Source organism: Schistocerca cancellata, chromosome 3 (assembly GCF_023864275.1).
Source record: "Schistocerca cancellata isolate TAMUIC-IGC-003103 chromosome 3, iqSchCanc2.1, whole genome shotgun sequence".
Classification (NCBI taxonomy): domain Eukaryota; kingdom Metazoa; phylum Arthropoda; class Insecta; order Orthoptera; family Acrididae; genus Schistocerca; species Schistocerca cancellata.
The window spans coordinates 228166609-228190300 of NC_064628.1; the positions used below are offsets into that span (position 1 = coordinate 228166609).

Consider the following 23692-nt stretch of genomic DNA (forward strand, 5'->3'; position numbering starts at 1 on the left):
GGTTTTAAGGAAGAGGGTAAGGAGTCATTCCAATCCTCTCCGCTAATTTCAAGTTGCCGCCACTCATACCTCCCCTGTCATTCAACAACATCTTTGCCTATGCACTTCCGCCTCGACTGACATCTCTGCCCAAACTCTTTGCCTTTAAATATGTCTGCTTGTGTCTGTATATGTGTGGATGGATATGTGTGTGTGTGTGTGCGCGAGTGTATACCTGTCCTTTTTTCCCCCTAAGGTAAGTCTTTCCGCTCCTGGGAATGGAATGACTCCTTACCCTCTCCCTTAAAACCCACATCCTTTCATCCCTTTCATCTTTCCCTCTTTCCTGACGAAGCAACCGTTTGTTGCAAAAGCTTGAATTTTGTGTGTATGTTTGTGTTTGTTTGTGTGTCTATTGACCTGCCAGAGCTTTTTTTGGTACACACAAAATTTCGAGCTTTCTCAATCCCCGGTTGCTTCGTCAGGAAAGAGGGAAGGAGAGGGAAAAATGAAAGGATGTGGGTTTTAAGGAAGAGGGTAAGGAGTCACTCCAATCCTCTCCGCTAATTTCAAGTTGCCGCCACTCATACCTCCCCTGTCATTCAACAACATCTTTGCCTATGCACTTCCGCCTCGACTGACATCTCTGCCCAAACTCTTTGCCTTTAAATATGTCTGCTTGTGTCTGTATATGTGTGGATGGATATGTGTGTGTGTGTGCGAGTGTATACCTGTCCTTTTTTCCCCCTAAGGTAAGTCTTTCCGCTCCTGGGAATGGAATGACTCCTTACCCTCTCCCTTAAAACCCACATCCTGTCATCCCTTTCATCTTTCCCTCTTTCCTGACGAAGCAACCGGGGGTTGCAAAAACTCGAAATGTTGCGTGTGTGGGTTTTTTTTTTTTTTTTAAATTGTGCCTATCTACCAGCGCTTTCCCGTTTGATAAGTCATGGAATCTTATATATATATAATTTAAAAAGAAAGATGATGAGACTTACCAAACAAAAGCGCTGGCAGGTCGATAGACACACAAACATACACACAAAATTCTAGCTTTCGCAACCAACGGTTGCCTCGTCAGGAAAGAGGGAAGGAGAAGGAAAGACAAAAGGATATGGGTTTTAAGGGAGAGGGTAAGGAGTCATTCCAATCCCGGGAGCGGAAAGACTTACCTTAGGGGGAAAAAAGGACAGGTATACACTCGCACACACACACACACATCCATCCGCGTATACACAGACACAAGCAGACATTTGTAAAGGCAAAGAGTTTGGGCAGAGATGTCAGTCGGGACGGAAGTACAGAGGCAAAGATGATGTTGAAAGACAGGTGAGGTATGAGCGGCGGCAGATTGAAATTATAAATTAGCGGAGATTGAGGCCTGGCGGATAGCGAGAAGAGAGGATATGCTGAAGGGCAAGTTCCCATCTCCGGAGTTCTGACAGGTTGGTGTTAGTGGGAAGTATCCAGATAACCCGGACGGTGTAACACTGTGCCAAGATGTGCTGGCTGTGCACCAAGGCATGTTTAGCCACAGGGTGGTCCTCATTACCAACAAACACTGTCTGCCTGTGTCCATTCATGCGAATGGACAGTTTGTTGCTGGTCATTCCCACATAGAAGGCTTCACAGTGTAGGCAGGTCAGTTGGTAAATCACGTGGGTACTTTCACACGTGGCTCTGCCTTTGATCGTGTACACCTTCCGGGTTACAGGACTGGAGTAGGTGGTGGTGGGAGGGTGCATGGGACAGGTTTTACACCGGGTGCGGTTACAGGGGTAGGAGCCAGAGGGTAGGGAAGGTGGTTTGGGGATTTCATAGGGATGAACTAAGAGGTTACGAAGGTTAGGTGGACGACGGAAAGACACTCTTGGTGGAGTGGGGAGGATTTCATGAAGGATGGATCTCATTTCAGGGCAGGATTTGAGGAAGTCGTATCCCTGCTGGAGAGCCACATTCAGAATCTGATCCAGTCCCGGAAAGTATCCTGTCACAAGTGGGGCACTTTTGGGGTTCTTCTGTGGAAGGTTCCGGGTTTGAGGAGATGAGGAAGTGGCTCTGGTTATTTGCTTCTGTACCAGGTCGGGAGGGTAGTTACGGGATGCAAAAGCTGTTTTCAGGTTGTTGGTGTAATGGTTCAAGGATTCCGGACTGGAGCAGATTCGTTTGCCACGAAGACCTAGGCTGTAGGGAAGGGACCATTTGATGTGGAATGGGTGGCAGCTGTCATAATGGAGGTACTGTTGCTTGTTGGTGGGTTTGATGTGGACTGACGTGTGAAGCTGGCCATTGGACAGGTGGAGGTCAACGTCAAGGAAAGTGGCATGGGATTTAGAGTAGGACCAGGTGAATCTGATGGAATCAAAGGTGTTGAGGTTGGAGAGGAAATTCTGGAGTTCTTCTTCACTGTGAGTCCAGATCATGAAAATGTCATCAATAAATCTGTACCAAACTTTGGGTTGGCAGGCCTGGGTAACCAAGAAGGCTTCCTCTAAGCAACCCATGAATAGGTTGGCGTACGAGGGGGCCATCCTGGTACCCATGGCTGTTCCCTTTAATTGTTGGTATGTCTGGCCTTCAAAAGTGAAGAAGTTGTGGGTCAGGATGAAGCTGGCTAAGGTAATGAGGAAAGAGGTTTTAGGTAGGGCGGCAGGTGATCGGTGTGAAAGGAAGTGCTCCATCGCAGCGAGGCCCTGGACATGCGGAATATTAGTGTATAAGGAAGTGACATCAATGGTTACAAGGATGGTTTCCGGGGGTAACAGACTGGGTAGGGATTCCAGGCGTTCGAGAAAGTGGTTGGTGTCTTTGATGAAGGATGGGAGACTGCATGTACTGGGTTGAAGGTGTTGATCTACGTAGGCAGAGATGCGTTCTGTGGGGGCTTGGTAACCAGCTACAATGGGACGGCCGGGATGATTGGGTTTGTGAATTTTGGGAAGAAGGTAGAAGGTAGGGGTGCGGGGTGTTGGTGGGGTCAGGAGGTTGATGGAGTCAGGTGAAAGGTTTTGTAGGGGGCCTAAGGTTCTGAGGATTCCTTGAAGCTCCGCCTGGACATCAGGAATGGGATTACCATGGCAGACTTTGTAAGTAGTGTTGTCTGAAAGCTGACGCAGTCCCTCAGCCACATACTCCCGACGATCAAGTACCACAGTCGTGGAACCCTTGTCCGCCGGAAGAATGACGATGGATTGGTCAGTCTTCAGATCACGGATAGCCTGGGCTTCAGCAGTGGTGATGTTGGGAGTAGGATTAAGGTTTTTATAAGAAGGATTGAGAGGCAAAGCTGGAAGTCAGAAATTCCTGGAAGGTTAGGAGAGGGTGATTTTGAGGAAGAGGAGGTGGGTCCCGCTGTGACGGAGGACGGAACTGTTCCAGGCATGGTTCAATTTGGATAGTATCTTGGGGAGTTGGATCCTACTCCTAATGATCCTAATGATCATATCGATGTGCTTTTTATTTCTGAAGAAGTCCTTTTGGCTGAAAGCTAAAATGTTTAATGGTCTTTTGATTGTGCTTGTCTGCAACTCAGTGCCTCCTCTATGTGGTGAGTAGCAATACATCCTTTTCATTATATTGTTATTATTCCATCCTATCTTTCCATTGCTTAAACTATTACATACGTTACACAGTATTTGTTTTCATATATGCAACACCTCGTTTGCTACATTCACAAACTATAAAAAAAAAAAAACGATCGCAGAATCCTCTTTCAATCTGCCCTTCCATGATTACAATTAGTGTACAACTTCATGCTTGTCATAAGCAAATCTCTGTAATCATGTTAATGGTACATCTTCAATAATTGAGTCTCAGAACAACACTTAAATTCTTTATATGTCTTACTGATTGGGTCAGCTTAATTAAGTTTGTATACTTTTCATATTATTGTTATTCTGTTCTGGTTTATCCATTGTTTAAATCATTGAGGGGCAGGTGTAATGCCATAAAAATTTACCGTAGAGGGGCATGAACAGTAATTTACATGTCTCCAATTTGATCTACATGTAACACTTTAGTTTTACTATTGTGATATGTTTTCTACAGTAGGCTTGTAAAAAATCCACCTTAACAACAAAAAATTAGTATTAAAAGTGGTCAAGTAAGTTACCACCACACCATTATGGTGGTCAAGTTCAATAGTTGATGGAACAGTTTTTGCCTGCTCTCAGGTACACAGGTACTGTGCACACTAAACGCATCCACACAGTATGGGCACGGCTTTTTTTTAACTGCCAACTGCACATCTTCCGTTGGAGAACTGCTCCATTTCAATCTCCTTGTGCAGAATGAATTCATTTGTTACATAGTAGTCTACAAAATGAAAGAACATTCTCATCCAACATTTCTAGCTTTTTCTGTCTGTAGCATAGTCTGACTTCAGTGGATCGAAATTATCTACATAGTTCATACTGGAATTGTAATCTTTAAACACAAGAGGGCAATTGATATTGGTTATTGTTCCAGCTTTCATTCCGGGACTTAACTGTGGACACACATGATGCTGCATGATGCTCATGTTGACTGCCCTGTTATCCTTATAGCTAACTACTGTATCATTAATAATTCTGTAATCGAATTCCCCTCTCTCAAGTTCCTTATCCCCCTTGCATTTTTCCTTTCTCGGATTTATTGTTCCGCAAGTGTGGAGACTATTTGACTATGTTCTTCAACAGATCAAATGACGTAAAATAATATTGTGTAAAAATAATGATTCTTTCTTTCCACGAAGGTCTCCGGTGGAACTTTTCTTTTATAAATATCAGAATTCAAGTTGTATAATGCTACATCACATAACATCCACATTTTCTACACTCTGTCTTTATAGCTTTCTCTTGTGCACTGTTTGAGAGAAGATTTGCCTATGAATTCAACCATTGCTTCATCAGTAGTGAGATTCTGATGTGTTGTATAGCAGTCTTGGAATTTCCTTTTCAAATGATCTAACAATGGATGTAGTTTGTATAGTTTTTCATAATTCTGACTGTTTTTGTCAAGAACCACAGAATTATCTTTGAGGTGCAAGTTACTCAGTAACCAACCAAATCTTTTTACTGATATTAGCTTTGATATATAACTTTCGCCAAGGTCTGGGTCAGTGCTGCACTAATCTCTGTAGCTAGGATTTTTAGTGATTCCCATGTTAAGTTTTATTCCGATAACTTTTTATTTCATGTTTGTTGGTGGGGGGGACAAAATATTTGCCAGTCTATGTTGTATACAGATTGGCTTGAAACACCCTGGTTTATAAGTGTTTCATCAAAAAACCTGACTAAAAATAATGATTCTTTCCATAAAGGTCACTGGTTAGATTTAGAACCAGTTTCGATCCTAACCCTACTACTGGAGATAGTGAAGCTTCTCAGCTGGCTGACTGTCAGTCAGTTTAAACTTTGCCCATAATCCTTCTATGTCTGTCGTACTGGAGTTGAATGATAACCATTCATTGTCTAAGTGGGATCCTAACAACTGCTTTTTTTTTTTTTTTTTTTTTTTTTTCTAGAAGTAATACTTTCCTAGTCTTCCTGAGTGATTTACTAACTTTAGTAACCATTGTCGCTACAGCATGTTAACCTCCCAGTTTCTATGCTACACAGTCAATAAGGTCAGCCTGTTTGTAGGTACAAGGTCTGGGTTGCGTAACTAGATGTTCACAGCCCTTTTCGAAAGTGTTCAGAAGTACGTCCACAAGACTGTCTGCCCATACCACATGTAGGGAATCCATTGACATTCCAGCCTGTATCTGGTAAGTTAGTCACCTCCAAAGAATATTGCTTGGTCTCGGCATCTCTGCTATACTGACCGTAAACTTTCCTAGGATGACTCTAAACCTGTCACTTCAGAATCAGGTGGCCAGTAAAAACATCCAACAATTAACTTCATTTCTCCTAGATCTGTTATACATGTCCATATAATTTCACTGTCACACTCAAATTCAACCTCAGTAGAGACAATATTTTCGTTAACTGCACTGAACACACCCTCTCTTATAGCGTATAATCTGTCTTTCCATAGTACGTTCCGTGAATTGCTAAATATCTCGGAGCTTTCTACTTTATGTTTCAGTCACCTCTTGGTCTCAAGATTAATTTGAGTGCGAGAAGTTTCCTGGAGAGCATTACGTATCGGAACTTCGTGACGAATACTTTGACAATTTATTGTTAAAATTTTGACAAGCAGTGTGTGACTTTGTAAGCAATCTGATTTCTCACTCTGCGTATCGACTGGCAAGCGTTCATCAGAGGACCTCAGGCTAAAGCCGAGCGTAAAGAAAATGCCATGTGCACTCGACAAGTACTCTGCTAATAGAATAGCTTCTTCATTCGTGTAGTGCACAGGTGAACTATCAAGGAGAGCCCTACAACTCTGCACCCTATAATGCATGTCCAAATACAATGCTATCTAGCAAAGGTACCCTTGTCCTTTGTGCTTTCTGTGTTGGGCCCTCGGGGGCCACTAGACTAGACCAGACCTGCTCCTTTGGTGATTGAGAGCCCCACTTCTACTGCTTGCCCCACATCCAGGGTGACTACCGACATGTCAGGGACATAGATCCCCAGCCCCCAGCTGGAAGATCATCACCCATCTCCAGCATGTTTCACCAGCGCAGGGTCTCTTGGAACACTCTCCTCGCATGATTTTGCTGATCCTGCAACCAGATACCAGCCAGTGGCTGAAGGAGCCATGGGCTGCTGGTTGTAGAATTACATTCCTCCTCTTTCCCTGAAACGAAGGTAGACAAACCCTTACAGACATCAAAATCATATAAGAAAAAGACAGGAGGACAAGCAGCAGTCCTCCAAGGAAGGCGATTGTGGTGGCCCCCGTGCCACTAGACCCCACATGTTCCACCTTGTATGCAAGGCAAAGTTCGTGGTAGCTCCTGTGGCACTGGATCTCCCTACACAACTTGATTCATTATCGATGCATATTGAGGCCGTATCCTCGCAACTGGTGGTGACAGCAGGTGACTCTGGGGCATGACGTGCTTCCTGGGTCCATTCACACTCAAACAGGAGACTGATAGTGTGTTTCTTCTGGAACACTTGCTGTTTCTTCCACCACCTGGCTGAGCTACGTTGTTTCTTGTGTGTTTCCTATGTTTCTTGTAGCGCCCTCCAGGAAACTTGCATCTCAGCACTGTAGATCCCTACCCTTCACAGCTCTTGTGGCAATATTAGAAAGGGCGCTCTCTGTGAAAGTGTGTCTAGCAGAGTTTGTATGTATGTGCAGAACTCTGTCCACAGTGAAAATGTGCCACTCAATAAGTCTTTGGAGACTGTAGCTGTTGGTGTGAGGACATTTCTGGATTGTACCGCCTGTAACCCCCCTCATGGTGAAATATCTCAGAATGTGTTGTCTGCACTGATTTTTCAGTTCTGCCACCCCCCTCCCCCCACCCTCCACCCACCCACTTTCACCCTCTTTCTTAAGTTTGACGTCAGTGGCCGGCGGTAACCATTGACCACAACAACATTATGCTTGCAGAGCTCTATCTTTTTCCCTGGAATACTGGTACACCTACACTCTACACTCAGTGTGACATACGACTCTTGCTTGGCCATTGATTTTTCCATATGCAGCCCTGGTCTTCCCCCTCCATCCACTGGAGAATTCATGATGACCTGTATGACCACTACCTCAGTGTCACTCACCTGGGTATCCTCCCAGATGGGCACTCAACAGTGCTGATACAGATACCTTCACCTCTGGCGACACTGGTGGACCTTCAAAATCACCGTAGCCATTAGAGATTGCAGATGATCTCTCCAATGCCATAAGCGACATCCATCAGTGGAGCATCTCATTGCCTTTAAACAGCTCTGTGCCCTGGTCCAACATCTAATAAAACAACAGAAACAAGAATGCTGGGATTAGTATGTTAGTACCATTGTACTGCAGATTCCTCTTCCTCAAGTTTGGTCAAAGAGTCAACGCCTTTATGGACACCAGCCGCTCACAGGTTGAATAGCGTTGCCTATACTGACTCGGACACTGTCACCGGTCATTTTGCTCTGTATTATGCCTGGGCCTCTGTGTACAAGAATTATCAACCTGCATTTCATGTCCTCAAACAGCAGGTGGAGTTAATTCACTTACCTTTCACTACACTTTACCTAGAACCATATAATGCTCCAATCAGTGAGTAGGAATTCATCTGTACCAACTATGTTGGTATATTGATTCTCAGGATTTGTGGTTCTGTCCCAGGATGATTTTCACCAAGGCCATTCTCCTGTTCACAATTTGATATGGCTGGCGTCTGCTATCTGGTCAACTTCTGCCCAGTGTCTAAATTTTATCACTCACTTTTTCAACATGCAAAGGACTTATAACACCACATGGCATCATCACATCCTCGTTACCCTACATAAGTGAGGTCTTCAGAACTCGCTCCTGAGTTTTGCCCAAAACTTTCTTACAGTACCAGTCCTCGCCCCCCCCCCCCTCCCCCACCCCCCGGATACAAGAGAATGGGGTCCGACAATGCCCTGTATTGAGTGTGCCTCTTCTTCTTAGTGGCTATCAGTGGTCTAGCTGCAGCTGAGGGGTCAACAGTGGCACACTGTCTGTACGCTGATGATTTTTACTTTTACTATTGCTCCTCGACTCTGGGTGTTGCTGAACACTGACTGCAGGATGCACCCTTTGCTATCAGTTTTTGGCTGCCAACACATGCATCATGCACTCGTCACCATCATGCTGTCCATCTACAACCAGAATTCTATCTTGGTGACGATTTGCTCAATGTGGTGGAGTGTCATCAGTTTTTTGAGATTGCTCATTGATGCCCAATTAATGTGGCTTCTCCACCTTCACCAACTTAGGCAAAGGTGCTGGTCACACCTTAATATTCTTTGCTGCCTCAGTAACATCAACTGGGTTGCATATCGCTCTACGCTTCTGAAACTTTAGAAAGCTCTTATTCTGTCATGTCTTGATTGTGGCCATCTGCCATATGGCTTGGTGTTGCCTTCAGCATTGCAGATGCTGGACTCGATACATCATAATAGGGTCCAATTTCAGAGAGGTGCCTTTTGGACTAGCCATTTAACCAGCCTACACTTGCAGACTGAGTCCCTCCACTACAAATCAGAAGCCAGTTATGCGATACTCACTCTGTCCTACCCTGAGCATCTGAACTACCGTGTTATTTTTCTTGGTAGGGAGTTCAGTCTCCTGTAACAGAGGCCCAGAACCAGAGGGTGGTACCTGGCAATTAAAATGTGAATTTAATTTTTCCACACTGAAAATTTTCTGAATTTTGCAGCAGTAAATTGTGCTCCATTATCAGATAGTGTTTTGCTGGGCTTCCCTAATCCTAATAGCGGTCCCATGGGTTAGATGTCATTGTACGGGTTGTAGATTTTTTTCATTGGCTGTAATGTTACTAGCTTAGACCACCCTTCAGTCACTAAAAGAACACATGCCTTGCTCGTTGCCCCCTAGGACGATGTGGTTTGTTCACAAAATCCCTGAGTGCTTCTGGTATTACTGTATGTAAATAATATAAATCCACTAATTCTGTGCTTATCTCGTGTCTGACATATTCAAAGTATAAGCAAGCATTACTACATGTATATTTTGTAAAAGGACTCTCATCTTCACTGTATGCAATGTAGAGTGTACCTCAACTTGAGGAGCAGTGATATAAGTTATTTATCATTGAGTTACAGCAGGTAGTAACTTATTAGTATTAGTAACAGACATTACTAATGTGTCAGTAGTTATGGATTATGGTAAACTTTCAATGGCAACAGAAGTTATTAACATATTAAGCAGTAAATCTCTATTAAATTCAAGTTCTCCACTGCCAGTCGTTTCCCCACTAGCTTCTACTTTCTCCAGTTGTGGTTTCATTTTATTTTTAAATAATGTACATATGTCTAGGTTCTTAATCGTGATTTGTTCTAAAGTTTTTTCTATTTCTATTAATTCTGCTTTTAATATTTGATCTTTATTCATTGGAGTCTTCTTTATTGAAATAATAATGTATACATTTTAAATATTGCTAAGTTTTCTTCATTAAAATTTAAATGACCACTTAAACTGTGTATCTATTTAAATCCAAATTCCATTTTTTTTATTAATTTATCAATCTTACCATAGCTGGGAAGTGAACATGCTTTGTCTAGTTTGGTTTCCATTGTATCTAGTCTAGTTTCAATTTGTGAAAGTGTTATTGTTCAGAGTCTGCATATTTTCTTCCATTGTCATATTGTCTCCTATCAATGCCATGTTCTTTGGTAAAACAGTGAAAAATGAAGAATGATAGTAATGTGTAGGTACGGCATGTAAGTATCTACGTGCCTATTATTGTATGTCTTGAAGTTACGTAATTGCAAGTGACGCTGATGTTATAATTGATTGAAAATTTCTGTCTCAGCCACAAATGTCTGTATGACTACAAAATACCATTATTTAATTTGTTCATTAAATTTTGTTTTTACCCACTGGATTGTACTGCTATTGGCAAATGCTCACTGCATGGTAGTGTTAGTTGTAACTCTTGTAGCTGGTGTTGCTGCATGCTGGAAACGACACCTTGTAGCAGTTCACTGAACTGCAGCTGAGTTGCCAACTTGTGCTCAGTCATTCAGAATACAAACTGTGTTGTGTTGAACTAATATTGATTTACGATATCCTTGTGCATAGTATCTGTGACATAGCATTAGTTCTTTTCGTATGTGCTTGGTTATTTGTTTGAACCACTCGGATTAGTATTGAATGGTCCAAGTACTACTTTTATGTTCAACTTCTTTCAATGAATCATTGTGTATTGTTAGTATATTGTTACAGTTTCTGTGTTATTCACTCTCAATGTAACTTTCAGATGAATTGTAAACATCAAATAAACTGTATAATTCTTCTTCAAAGTTAGTATATGTCATTTTTCTTGACATTTATGTTATGTCACTTGATATTTTAATGTTCTGTAGTTGCTTCTCTTGAATACCGTGTACTAGTGCCGCCACAAAAAATTAAGACTGCTGATCTTTTCCATTTAAATATTCTTGTATGTTGTTCTTGTATATTATTTCTTGGTGATAAGGACCAGTTGTATTAATCTTGAAGTATAATTTCTTGGTAGTTGTGAAGTATTTGTAATCTGAAGCTGCTAATCATCTTGTGATTGGGCTCTCCATCTATGAATAACAAACGGAATCTGCATCCATTTGAACCTATTTACTGTGTTCATCTCTTGGTCTACTTCTGCAAATCTGTCTACTGAAAATGACATGACATTGTGTGAACACCAATTGGAGCAGTTTTGTGTACCCTAGTTGGCTTTTTGCTTCTGTTTTGGCTGTTCAAACTGTACACTGCAATAGCATTTTAATTGTGTACATCAACATTAATGACACGTCATGTAAATGGTATGGTATAGTATGGTATGAGAGAGGAAAGTAATGAGTGATTGTTGTTATAAAAGAAAACATAAGATACAGCTGAATAGCTACAATTGCTTCCACAGTAATCTCCAAGTGAAGACTTCTTTTTTAATCTATTTAAGTATAGTTGGCATTTGACTGCCCTTTGACATACATTACTGACCAATTTGCATTGTGGCCTCCTAACTTAGTCTGGATAGGTCTGTTAGCACCAGCTCTCATCCCCTATGACAGTTCTGTGATATAGATCTTAGTCATAAATGTCAATGAAATGTCCAACAGTTTCCATCCATTTCGCATTTTGTTTCAGCAAATTTGTATGGTACACTACAGGAACAGAGCTCCTGCTTTACAGCATTTGTTAGTGATTTCATTGACACTTCTGTAGCTGATGCTCATCACTCCATCAATAGTGTGCACAGTCATTAATGTGCTAACATCTGTTGCAACTTCTTGGTTTAGTTCGTTATTATGCTTCTTGACAGTCATACTAATCAATTCACATCTGAGTTCCCTGTCCTTTTGAATAGCATGGCTTCTGTCTGTATACATGCATCAACACCAGTACCACCATCACTCTTTTTCACAATTTTGAATGTATTTGATGAACATTGTGGCAACAAAAGTCATGGATAGCGATATGGACTTACACAGATGGCGGTGGTATCATGTACACAAGGAATAAAAGGGCAGTGCATGGGTGAGCCTGTTATTTGTGCTCAGGTGATTCATGTGAAAAAGTTTCTTGCATGATTATGTCCACACAATAGAAATAGACTTTGAGTGCATAATGGTAGTTGAAGCTAAATGCATGGGACATTCCATTTCAGAAATCATTAGGGAAATCGAGATTCCACAATCTGCAGTGGCAAGAGTGTGCCACAAATACTAAATTTCAGGCCTTACTCTCACCTTGGACTACACAGTGGCCGATGACCTTCATTTATCGGCCAAGAGCAGCGGTTATTGCATAGAGTTGTCACTGCTAACTGACAAGCGAGTGAAATAACTGTAGAAATCAATGCGGGGTGCACATCAAACATATCTGTTAGGACAGTGCAGCATAATTTGGTATTAATGGGCTATGGCAGCACACTACTGACGCAAGTACCTTTGCTAACTGCACAACATTGCCAACAGTGCCTCTCCTGGGCTCTTGACCATATTGGTGGGACCCTAGATGACCGGAAAAGTTGGTAAGAGCTGATGATAGGGTTAGTGCAGCCCACACAAAGATGTGGACCCAAGTCACTAATAAGGCAGTGTGCAAACTGGTGGTGACTCAGTAATTGTGTGGGTTGTTCTTACGTGGAATGGACTGAGTTCTCTGAATTTTTGGCGATTTGGAAACCATTTGCAGCCATTCATGGATGTTATGTTCCCAAACAACAATTGTATTTTTATGGGTGACAGTGCACCATTTCCTTGGGCCACAATTGTTCGCAATTGCTTTGAAGAACATTCTAGACAGTGAATAATCTGGCCACTCAGAATGCTCAACATGGATCCCATCAAACATTTATGAGACATAATTGAGAAGTCAGTTCATGCACAAAATCCTGCACTGGCAACACATTCGCAGTTGTGAAGGGCTGTAGAAGCAGCATGGCTCAGTATTTCTGAAGGGGATTTCCAATGACTTGTTGAATCTATGCCATGTTGAGTTGCTGCAATACACTGAGAAAAAGAGATCTGGCACAATATTAGGAGATATCCCATGACTCTGGTCACTTAAGTGTATATCCGTTGCTCCATCTCAGTATGACTTTATTCTTCACAAAAATTGTATTAACTGCTCATAAAAGCCAAATTTGCTTAGCTTGATGTGTTCAACTGCATGGCATTTCTCACTATGTAACCTCGTGTATTAAGCACACACTTATAATAAGAAAAATTCCAAGGTAGTACACCAAATATGTTCAGGGAGTGTAATTAGCATGTTAGTGGATGTCCAGAGTGTGAACTACTCCAGAATATGGTGTATTGGTTTTTTGTTGATGTGATAAAAATTGTTGAATAAAACAAAAAATTTGGTAAAAATATTGTTTTCTTAGAAGCTGGTAAAATCGTGTAGTTCAAATGCTTACAAATTTCATCATGCACCTCAATATCAGTACAGCGTTGTTTGTCTGAAATCATTGTGTGCAATGCTGTGTATGCTGTCTCAGGGGCACTACTTCTTTATAATAATATATCAGAGTACAGTCTAAATAACCTACAACTGCAATTAAAAATGTGTGTTCATTGATTTATATATGCCCATTTATCTTTTGCTCAAAAGGACAACGAGGCTGGCTTCATTTCCCGATTATCTCCTTATACATTTGAAGAAGTTTACTCTGCGTGATGATTGGGTACCTATCAAACTGGATGTAGCTGTGGAAATGCCAGATACAATAGATCTTGCTGCACTTCGTGGTGGTGGCCCGCAGCCAGATGAAGAACCTTTACCAGAAGCACCAGCTACCATAGAAATGCCTCCTCTGGATGAAAATCTGATTTCACAGCTTGTAGACATGGGTTTCCCACCTGAAGCCTGCAAACGTGCTGTCTATTTTACTGATGGTGCTGGTTTGGATCAGGCTACAAACTGGTTGATGAGTCACATAGGAGATTCAGATTTTTCAGATCCATTTGTTCCTCTGGGTACCAGTTCTGGACCAAACAAAGGTTAGTATATTGAAGTTAACTTGTCTAAATATCATGCCCCCCCCCCCTCTCTCTCTCTCTCTCTCTCTCTCTCTCTCTCTCTCTCTCTCTCTCTCACACACACACACACACACACACACACACACACACACACACACACACACACACACACACACACACTCTCTGTGATGTCAGTCTTTCAACAACAAGATTGCATAGTGATTTTACATTCTTTTTTTAAGAACTTCATTTACAAATCGTTAAATAGATATTACAAATACTAAATACAAGGTGTTTAGAAATCCCCATTACAAACTTGTAGGGCTTGTAGAGGGGAGTGAGTAGATAATATTTTGAAAATATTTGGAAAAAAGGACATTTTGTCAATTGAATGAGTGATTATTTTGTAAAAATTGTTTGTTTATTTATAGACACAATCACATTCTTATGACGCAGTTATAAACGGTTTTGGCCATACAACGACCATCTTCAAATTTAAAACAATAAAGAAAAAAATTTATATTAATACCTAAAAATTAGTGCAATATTTAACCAGGCTTATTAGTAATCTATCTGAATTTATGCAAAATACATAGTTCATACCTAAAGGCGGCATGCACTGAATACAGGTTCACGTGTTGTCAAACTAGCTATAAAATGTAAGACACCGGTCTTATATAGATATAAAAATTTTGTTAGATTTTGAATTGGAACTGATGATTGGAAACATACCATTTCCATGCTACAGCTATTTGAAAACATGTTGGTAACACAACCTCTTTTACAAGTAATTGTTTAGGCACCCAACCTAGTGCATCACTTGTTTTACAGTTCCACTCATTAATAAGCAAAGAAATTGATTGTGTACTCTCTTCAATGTATGCAGTACAACCTCTTCCAGTTCTGCTGTTTGGTGTCTCCTTCGAGCACCACAGTCACAGGAGTGAAGGTGAAGGTACCCTTTCTCAAAGCCATTGCATAACTACGGCAAAAAAGGTACGCGATGGAGTTGGACATTGTGAAGAACAATCTTGACAAAGGTGACAAGCATCTCTTCCATTACCATGAGCTTCGTCATTCGGAAGGATCATGTCGGTTTATTCCGCAAACGAGTACTCAACCATGTTGTTCTAAGTCTCACAGACACATGATGAGGCTCAAACCATGTCAGATGCCAGATGACATCAGCCAATCCGACGTACCCCCCCCCCCCCCCCTCCTAAAGAATACCCTGTTGCATACCTACCTAGCAGACACATTTTCAAATGGCTGCATCTCAAACGGTTCCTGTTCGAAATATTGTGTACTCGTTCCCCTCTCCAAGAACATCTTGTAAATCTAGATCTCTTAACCAGTCCTCAGATCTTGGTGTTACCAAATGCAGTTCATTGAGTAGGCAAGGAAATTTGTGCAATAAACACTCTTCAACCAGGTGCTGCATAGTTTGCATGACAACTGTACAGTTTCACACGGGCGTATTTTCGAACTCCCATTTGTACAAACAAGCACATTCATACCCTGCATGGAATCAATGCAAAGCAATCCATAGTATAATGAGAAGACCAAATCTGATCAGTAATCATGTGAGAATTTGGCGGAGGAAACTTCTACCAATCCTCTTTCAGTTCTTGACACACATCATACCTGTATGTAAGAGCCACATCTTGCGTTGGCAAGGATGGTTTTCTGTATTTGTCTGTTAGCAGGTACATTTTGTATCTGATTATACAGTTAGCTTAGTGTCGGGTAAGCAAAGGCATTAGAGGAATTTGTAGAGAAACTATTGCTCAGGTTTAGAAAAATAGTTGATCAAGCACTCGGTAGATGTGTTCCTAGTGTAATGTGTCGTGATGGAGAGGACACTCCATGGTATATAATCAGTTTGAATCATCATAAGGAAACTTCAAAAGAAATAGTAATTACTGTGTCATAGGTGTACACTAATTATAGTGCTGAAGATAGCCAAAAGCTTTTCATTCAGCATTTCTCTATCAAGAGAGCAATGCATGAAGCCTCCAATAACTACCATAGCAGAACCTTATTGAAAAGTCTCTTACAAATAAAAAGAAAACCTGGTGATATGAGAAGCCTGTCAGTGTCACCAAAGTTAGTGCCGTGACACTCATGGATGACACAAGAATTGGAAATTCACAGTGTTGAACTCAGTTTTCAAATTTTCCTTTACAGAAGAAGATGCAAGAGTACAAGCCCTGTTCAGTTCTTGCAGCACTGCAAAGATGAATGATGTAGACACTACTTCCAGTAGTGCTGAGGAACACTTGAAATCACTAAACTGAAACAAATATGTAGAGCCTCATGGCTTTCCTGTAACACACCATAGATTCTCCAACAAAAATCTGTGCTCAGTCATAGAAAGATACCACAGGCCACACCTATCTGCAGGAAGGGTAGAAGAAGTAATTGAGAAAACTACAGACAAATATAATTGAAATACATTTGTTGTGGAGTCTTATAACATACTCAACATAGTCAATAGTGTCGTATTTAATAAAGGACTGTCCTCTTCAAACTGCTGTCAGTTATTGTTTATTTTGGTTTACTTTGTGTGTTGCTTCTGGGTTAACTTCATTTGAAATAGACATATTGTAGTACTGACAAGAAGTTTACTGGAGCTGTTCACCATACTCGAGATCTGTGAATAGAATGCCAAGGGTTCATACAGTCACTAGTAATTTTATCCTCACATTCTTCACATTTAGGCATGTGAAGTAAAAATTTATCATACTATAATTATATGGCTAAATTAATCTTTATGTTTCCCCAGGTAAAAGTAACTTCGAACCTAACGAAGAATTCTGTACAATGATTATGTCCATGGGATTCACCCGTTCACAAGCCGTAAAAGCACTACAAGCAACAGACAACAATGTTGAGCGTGCAGCAGATTGGATCTTCACTCACCAGGCTGAGCTGGATGCAGAAGAGGAAGCACCACCAACAGCCTCATCATCAGAACCGCAGTTTCGTGATGGTGACAGCAGTAAGTTTAATACAAGCTGTAATTTTTTAACTGAGGATCATACAGTGTAATAGCTGGGTAAAAAGTGTCCACATAGAATAATTCTTTAATAAAGCTTTGATGTTGTGTGCCTCATAAAACTGCACAGCACTCAGTTTGAATATAGGTTCCTTTGCAATGTTGAGATACAGCTATATTGTGGACACAAATGATTATTGATTTTTTGATAGACTGAAGAGGTTTCATGTTTTAATTAGAGCCGTTGAAAGTAAAGAAACTATATTTTAATTTTTTCATAGGGAAAGCTGTGTTGTTCAACAATGGTGCTCTGTACTAATTACATTGGTTGATTCTCAGTGCTTCATGATCATAGTGCACTTTGATGATTTCTTTAGCCATTAGGTTGGATACCATTAAAAAAATTTTTTTTTTTTTTTTTCATTATTTGTTGCCCCTGCAACAGAAATTAGATTGCAGTAGCACAAAAAGCTGCATAGAGTGAAGTGATAAACCTCAAAATAGTCACATACAGTGTGGAATGACTGTACCTAATGTTAGGTCTTCTTTTGCCTGCTTTTCAATAACAATCTTTTTTTGATGAAATATAGGAAGTACGTCTGTGATGTAATATCAAAATCACAGTTCAAGCAGTGAAGCATTAAATTTTAATTTGGATGTGGGAGGTGTTTATAACAAGAAGTGGTATGCTATGAAGTCCCAAAAGTTCCAAATAACACTAGTATGTAAAAAATTATGGACCATTAAGCATTATCAAAATACACTGCTCAAAATGCTTAATGGAACATGACTATCGGTGTCAGCCATACTTCATTGATCAATAATTGCGGTTAGCATACTGGACTCGCATTCGGGAGGACGACGGTTCAATCCCGCGTCTGGCCATCCTGATTTAGGTTTTCCGTGATTTCCCTAAATCGCTTCAGGCAAATGCCGGGATGGTTCCTTAGAAAGGGCACGGCCGATTTCCTTGCCCATCCTTCCCTAATACGAGCTTGTGCTCCGTCTCTAATGACCTCGTTGTCGACGGGACATTAAACAGTAATCTCCTCCTCCTTTCCAATAATTGCGGACTGGGTATGTTACCAAATTACACCTTTTCTTTCACAAATTATGTACACAACAAAATATTGTTACATCTTCGTTCATTTATCTAACAAGAACTGAAATGTCATTCATCCTGCCATCTTGAATGCTTTCAATAGGATTTTGGGAGCTTGTAATTTGTGTGCCCTCCATAAATGTTTCACTGCCTACATTGGAGGCTACCCTGTGGTATTCGTACCCTTCTTGATAGAGAGCACTTCATAGTATGTGAAGAATCTGTGGTGGAAGAGGATGACCACGAACGCATTTCTCAAACTTTACCACACAGGCTTGATGGGGTTTAGGCAAGGACATACTGTTGGTCACTCCATTACTTCGATGTCCAGGTTTCACAAGATATTGCTGGTGACATCCGCCATGTGAGCTCTGGCATTATTGTGCATGAGAAGAAATTCAGGGCCACCACCATATGCAGCAACCACATGGCTGCCTGGCAGTAAGGTGATTAAGGGTGATGAGATCCTTGTAGCTGTCAACACAAATGCCTTCCCACACTATCACAAACCTTGGACTGAATGTCAATTTCATGGACAATGTGTGGTAGGTACCATATCGTCGCCACACAGGAACACAGCTATCACCTTGCATCAGATGAAATATGCACTATTCTGTGAATAACCTGTTTCACCAGTTACAAGTTTTTCAGCTGATATGGGAATGGCAGAACTGAAGGTGAGTTCCAAGATGTCTTGTCAAGTGGGATGCTTGAACAGGGTTTCTGGATCATAAGGTTCTTTCTCGTAACCTGTTCCTTAAGCTGTCGGCACACGGACCGTGCTGTCGAACGTTAACGTTGAGCATGCCAAGTTCAACGTGCTGCTGAACGCTCAGGAACGATGCAACTTGTGCATACAGTACGTGGGCCCCAATGTGGTATATGCAATCGCAACGCACTCCAGCGGCAGTTAAGGGATGTTTCTAGTTTGTAAATCACACTGTTTACTCAACGGGCCCGCATAAAATTCCCACGTTAGCTCTATTTAAAACGCACATTTCCTCCATCGTCCATGAAAAGGAAAGTACCATGTCCAGTCAGTAAGGACACAGGCTTATAAAAGTTCCATTACAAACAGTGTGGTACAGATTTGGAATACTTCTCCGCATAAGAATAATAAATAATGTTTATTATTTCATCATTCCCACATTTTAGAAAAACCCCAAGGTCAGTCTTTCTTGATCACTGTTCCTACCCAGTAGCAGAATCTTTGCAACATGTGAATTCTATCTATCTATCTATATCCGAATCCCGCTCCAGCTACTGCCGGGTCTGGGTGCTGACGGGTCCTCTCCATTTGGCTCGGTCCTCCCACCACTTTTCTTCCTCCACTTGCTGCCAGGTCACACCTCTGCTTTCAACAGATATTCTCACTCCCATTTTCCACCGTGTTCTTGGGCGCCCTCTAGGTCTTTTCCCATCCATCTTTAGTTCTTCCATAATTTTGGGGAGTCTCTGCCCATGCATCCTCTTAACATGCCCATACCATCTTAATCTCTTTCTTTCAATTTCTTCTCTCATACTTTCTTGTTTGAGGTCCTTTCTAATATCTACATTCCTTACTCTGTCCATTCTTGTTTTTCCCTTAACTGCCTGAGAAATTTCATTTCCCCTTCTTGCAGTCTGCTCCAGTCCCTTTCTTTCATTGTCCATGTTTCTCCACCATAGGTGACAATAGGGAAGTAATAATTCTTACACATCAGGAGTTTTGCTCTTTCTGAAACTTCATTATTCCAAATCAGATGTTTTATTGTTTGGTAGAAATTGCCTCCCTTCTGTAACCTCCTATTAATTTAGTTAGTTATTCTTCCATCCCTAGATATTTCACTCCCTAAATAAGTGAAACTTTCTACCACTTTGAGGGGTTCTCCATTCAAGATAATATTTCCATTGATTCCTTTCTCTCTTCCAAATACCATTACTTCACTCTTATCTTTATTTATTTTTAATCCATACATTTTCATTATTTCCTTCCACACATCAACCTGTAACTGTACATCTACCTCTTTATCACCCCATATTACCATATCATCTGCAAAAATCATCTTTTTGTCGTTTTCTTTTACTATATCTTTAACTGCCCTATTCATTCCCTCCATCACAACATTAAAAAGCGCAGGAGATAGAATACTTCCTTGCTTAAGTCCTTGTCTTATTTCGAAGTATTCAGAGTTCCCCAATGGTGTTCTAATTCTACAATTGTGGCCTCTGTACATTGTCTTTATAACATTAATGTATCCATCTTCTATATCTATCTTCTTCAGTTCTTCCCAGAGTCTTTCCCTGTCAACTGAGTCATATGCCTTTTCTATGTCTATAAAAACCATTATCACCCTTTTGTTATACTCCCAACTTTTTTCCATCAGTTGACGGATAGAAAATATCAGGTCGATTGTGCTCCTTCCTTTCCTAAACCCATGCTGTTCTTCACTCAGCTCCTTTTCTATCTTTTCACTTATTCGATTTAGTAAAATCCTTTCAAAAATCTTGGCTGTATGACTCATGAGGGTTATTGCTCTGTAGTTTTTACAAAGTCTTTTATTGCCTTTCTTGAAGATGGGAACAATGTCTCCTGTACTCCAGTCGCCAGGTATTTTACTATTTCTCCACACGCTTGATAGTACTCTATACAGCCACTGCATTCCCACTGGACCTGCTGCTCTTATCATGTCCACTGATACTTCATCAGGTCCTGGGGCTTTCCCCCTATTCATCTTCTTCACAGCTTTTTCCATTCCTTCCTGTGTAATTTGTCCTAATTCTGCTTCCCAACTTCTCTCAATTTCTCCATTATTTGTTGTTTCCTCATGTACCTGCTCCTCAGCGTTTAACAGCTTCTTAAAATGTTCTTTCCAGAGATCTTTTATATTCCCTGGATCTTAAATAATGGTACCGTCCTCTGTTTCCATCTTTACTGGTACTTCAGAAGCCTTCCTTTTATTTTTCATCATTTTATAGAACATTTTCTTATTGCTCTTCACATCTTCTTCAAGTTTTTTTGTAAACTCTTCCCATGCCTTTTTCTTTGCTGTTTCCACTATTTCTTTGCACTTCTTCTTTTCCTCTATATATCTTTTATGGTCTTCGTCATTTTTAGTTTTCCACCATTTTCTCCATGATCCATTTTTTCTTCTAACTGCTTGGATTATGGTATTATCCCACCAACTTGTCTGTCTTATTTTTTCCTTTCCAGATGTTCTGCCACATACTTTTTGTGCTGCTTCGACTAAAGTGTCTTTGAATAAACTCCATTCTTTTTCTACATCGCAGAAAACTTCTTTTGGAAATTTTTGTGTTATTAATTCTCTGTACTTCTCAGCACATTCACTCTCCTTCAATTTCCAATCCCGTATCCTCATCACTTTCTTCTGTTTTCTATTTTTCACACACTGATTCATTTTCCATTGTCCCACCAGTAATCTATGGTCTCCATCTGCACTCACACTTGGAATTACCTTCACATTTGTTACTTTCTCTCCCCATTCCCTATCTACTAGAATATAATCAATTACACTCTTCGTTCTTCCATCCCAACTGTATCTGGTGATAACGTGACTTTCTCTCTTCATAAACCAGCTGTTTGCTATTTTCATTCCATTCCTCTGGCACAAATCCAGGAGTCTTTCCCCTTCTTCATTTCTGCCTCCATATCCAAAACATCCCAATACTTGCTCAAATCCCTTTCTGTCTTTGCCTACCTGTGCATTAAAATCTCCCATCACTATATTAGCACTCTTTATGTGGTTTTCTAACACATTTTCGAAGTCCATCTTCTCTTCTTCGCTACATCCCACTTGAGGTGCATAAATCTGGATTACTTTTAGTGTTTCTTTTTGGAATCTCAGGTTTAAGATTATGAGCCTGTCTGATATATATCTCACATTTTCAATACAGCTTTGTACATTCTTATTCACCATCACTGCCACACCATTTCTTCCAGACCTGTTATTCCCACTCCAGTATAGTTTTCCTCCTCCTCTCAAATTCTTATCACCTCTTCCCTTCCACTTTGTTTCGCTTAATCCCAATATATCTAACTTCCTCTCTGTCAGTATATCTGTCATTTCTTCCATTTTTCCATTGAGGGTTAATATAGTAAGGGTGCCAATATTTAGGCTATTTTTTAGTCCAGTTGGTTTCATCTTCTTGTACTGATGAATGTCATCAGGTCTCCCATCATTCGCACCAGTACTTGAAGAAGCAGTGGGGTCAAATCCTGAGTGGTTCGTTCCGAGGCTCGTCTGTGTTTTGAAAGCAATATATGAAGACTTTCCTACTGGCTTGACATGTGAATTACGAAGCGTAAAAGAAAAAGGAGCAAAATATCTTTATACAAGTAGTGCAAGCTGTATAGTAGATTAAGCCAATCAAACAGTCATCCCTCAAAAAAAGGTGAACTTATATTTACATAACATTAAATATTATAGTATATACTTATATTAAACTAATGATAAAGTATCAGAACCTAATAAAAACACGAATGTTAGGAAAAAAATTTTGGGAGTGTCAAGACATGAACCACCGCCACGACAAACAATTCACTACGAAATGGTGATTCTGCTCATTATGCTAAACCAACAACACACCCTTTCCTGCTAATCATAGTATGTTAGCGCTTGCTGAAAACCTTAATCATAGATATGTTACTAATTGAAATTTAATTATAACAAATTGCACCAAGAACAATGCGTTTTGGGTGGATCTTCAGTGTGTCGCTGCCTTCAAATAGCCTACTCTCCAATACGCAAGTTACAATAATTCTTTTGCCATGAATATGATGTTTCTCATTATTTTATTGGAATGAATCACACATTTAACAACGGTTTTTCCAGTGATTCTCAATTTGCTGGTGCTCAGAAACGGCATAGATACATATAGGCTTGAAATGAATGCCAATATGGTGCCTCCCAACTCTGTACTGAAGAGAGACGGCGTGCATGTGACGTAGGTGGCGTTGTGCCATCTCCTTGGTCAACGCTCATACGCACGCTCAGAATATCTGACATGCCAGATATTGCTCTGCATGTTCGGAAAGACTCCCGAACGTGCTATTCCATGCTATGATGTCAGAAACTCGGCACGCTCAACGCTCAACATTCGATGCACAGTCTGTGTGCCGATGGCTGAACATGCTATTCCATGCTATGACGTCGGAAAATCGGAACGCTCAATGTTCGGATGCACAGTCCGTGTGCCGACGGCTTTACAGTCTGATCCGACACAGCATGTCCAATGGCTCTTCATGTTGCAGTGCTCTGGGGGTAGCCATATGATGCTGCAGTGTAGAGATGGCCAGATATCAATCTTCATCTGAGGTTGTAATGTGTCATTCAATGACCTTGTCCAACTCAACTTGTGTACTGACCTGTGTGTCTGTAACATGCCCACAACATGTGGATGACAGGTGGAGAGACATTGGCATGCCAGAAAGTCCATCCTTCTTGGTTCAAACAGACTGACCTAGCAACTAGCACTGCCATTAATATCACATTGCATCTGCTTTGTTGAATGCAACCTCCATAAATGACAACTGTCGTCTGTGTATCTCACTAGGAAAAAATTGGGACACTG

General features: G+C 40.8%; 1 protein-coding gene across 1 annotated transcript in view; it reads left to right on the forward strand.

Annotated features, from left to right (window-relative positions):
* LOC126174856 (ubiquitin carboxyl-terminal hydrolase 5) overlaps positions 1–23692 on the forward strand; it is a 166475-nt gene that overhangs the window by 126874 nt on the left and 15909 nt on the right. The window contains exons 12-13 of the mRNA XM_049921253.1: positions 13654–14042; positions 16807–17022. Coding sequence (XP_049777210.1) covers positions 13654–14042; positions 16807–17022 — 605 coding nt within the window. The remainder of the gene's footprint in view (positions 1–13653; positions 14043–16806; positions 17023–23692) is intronic.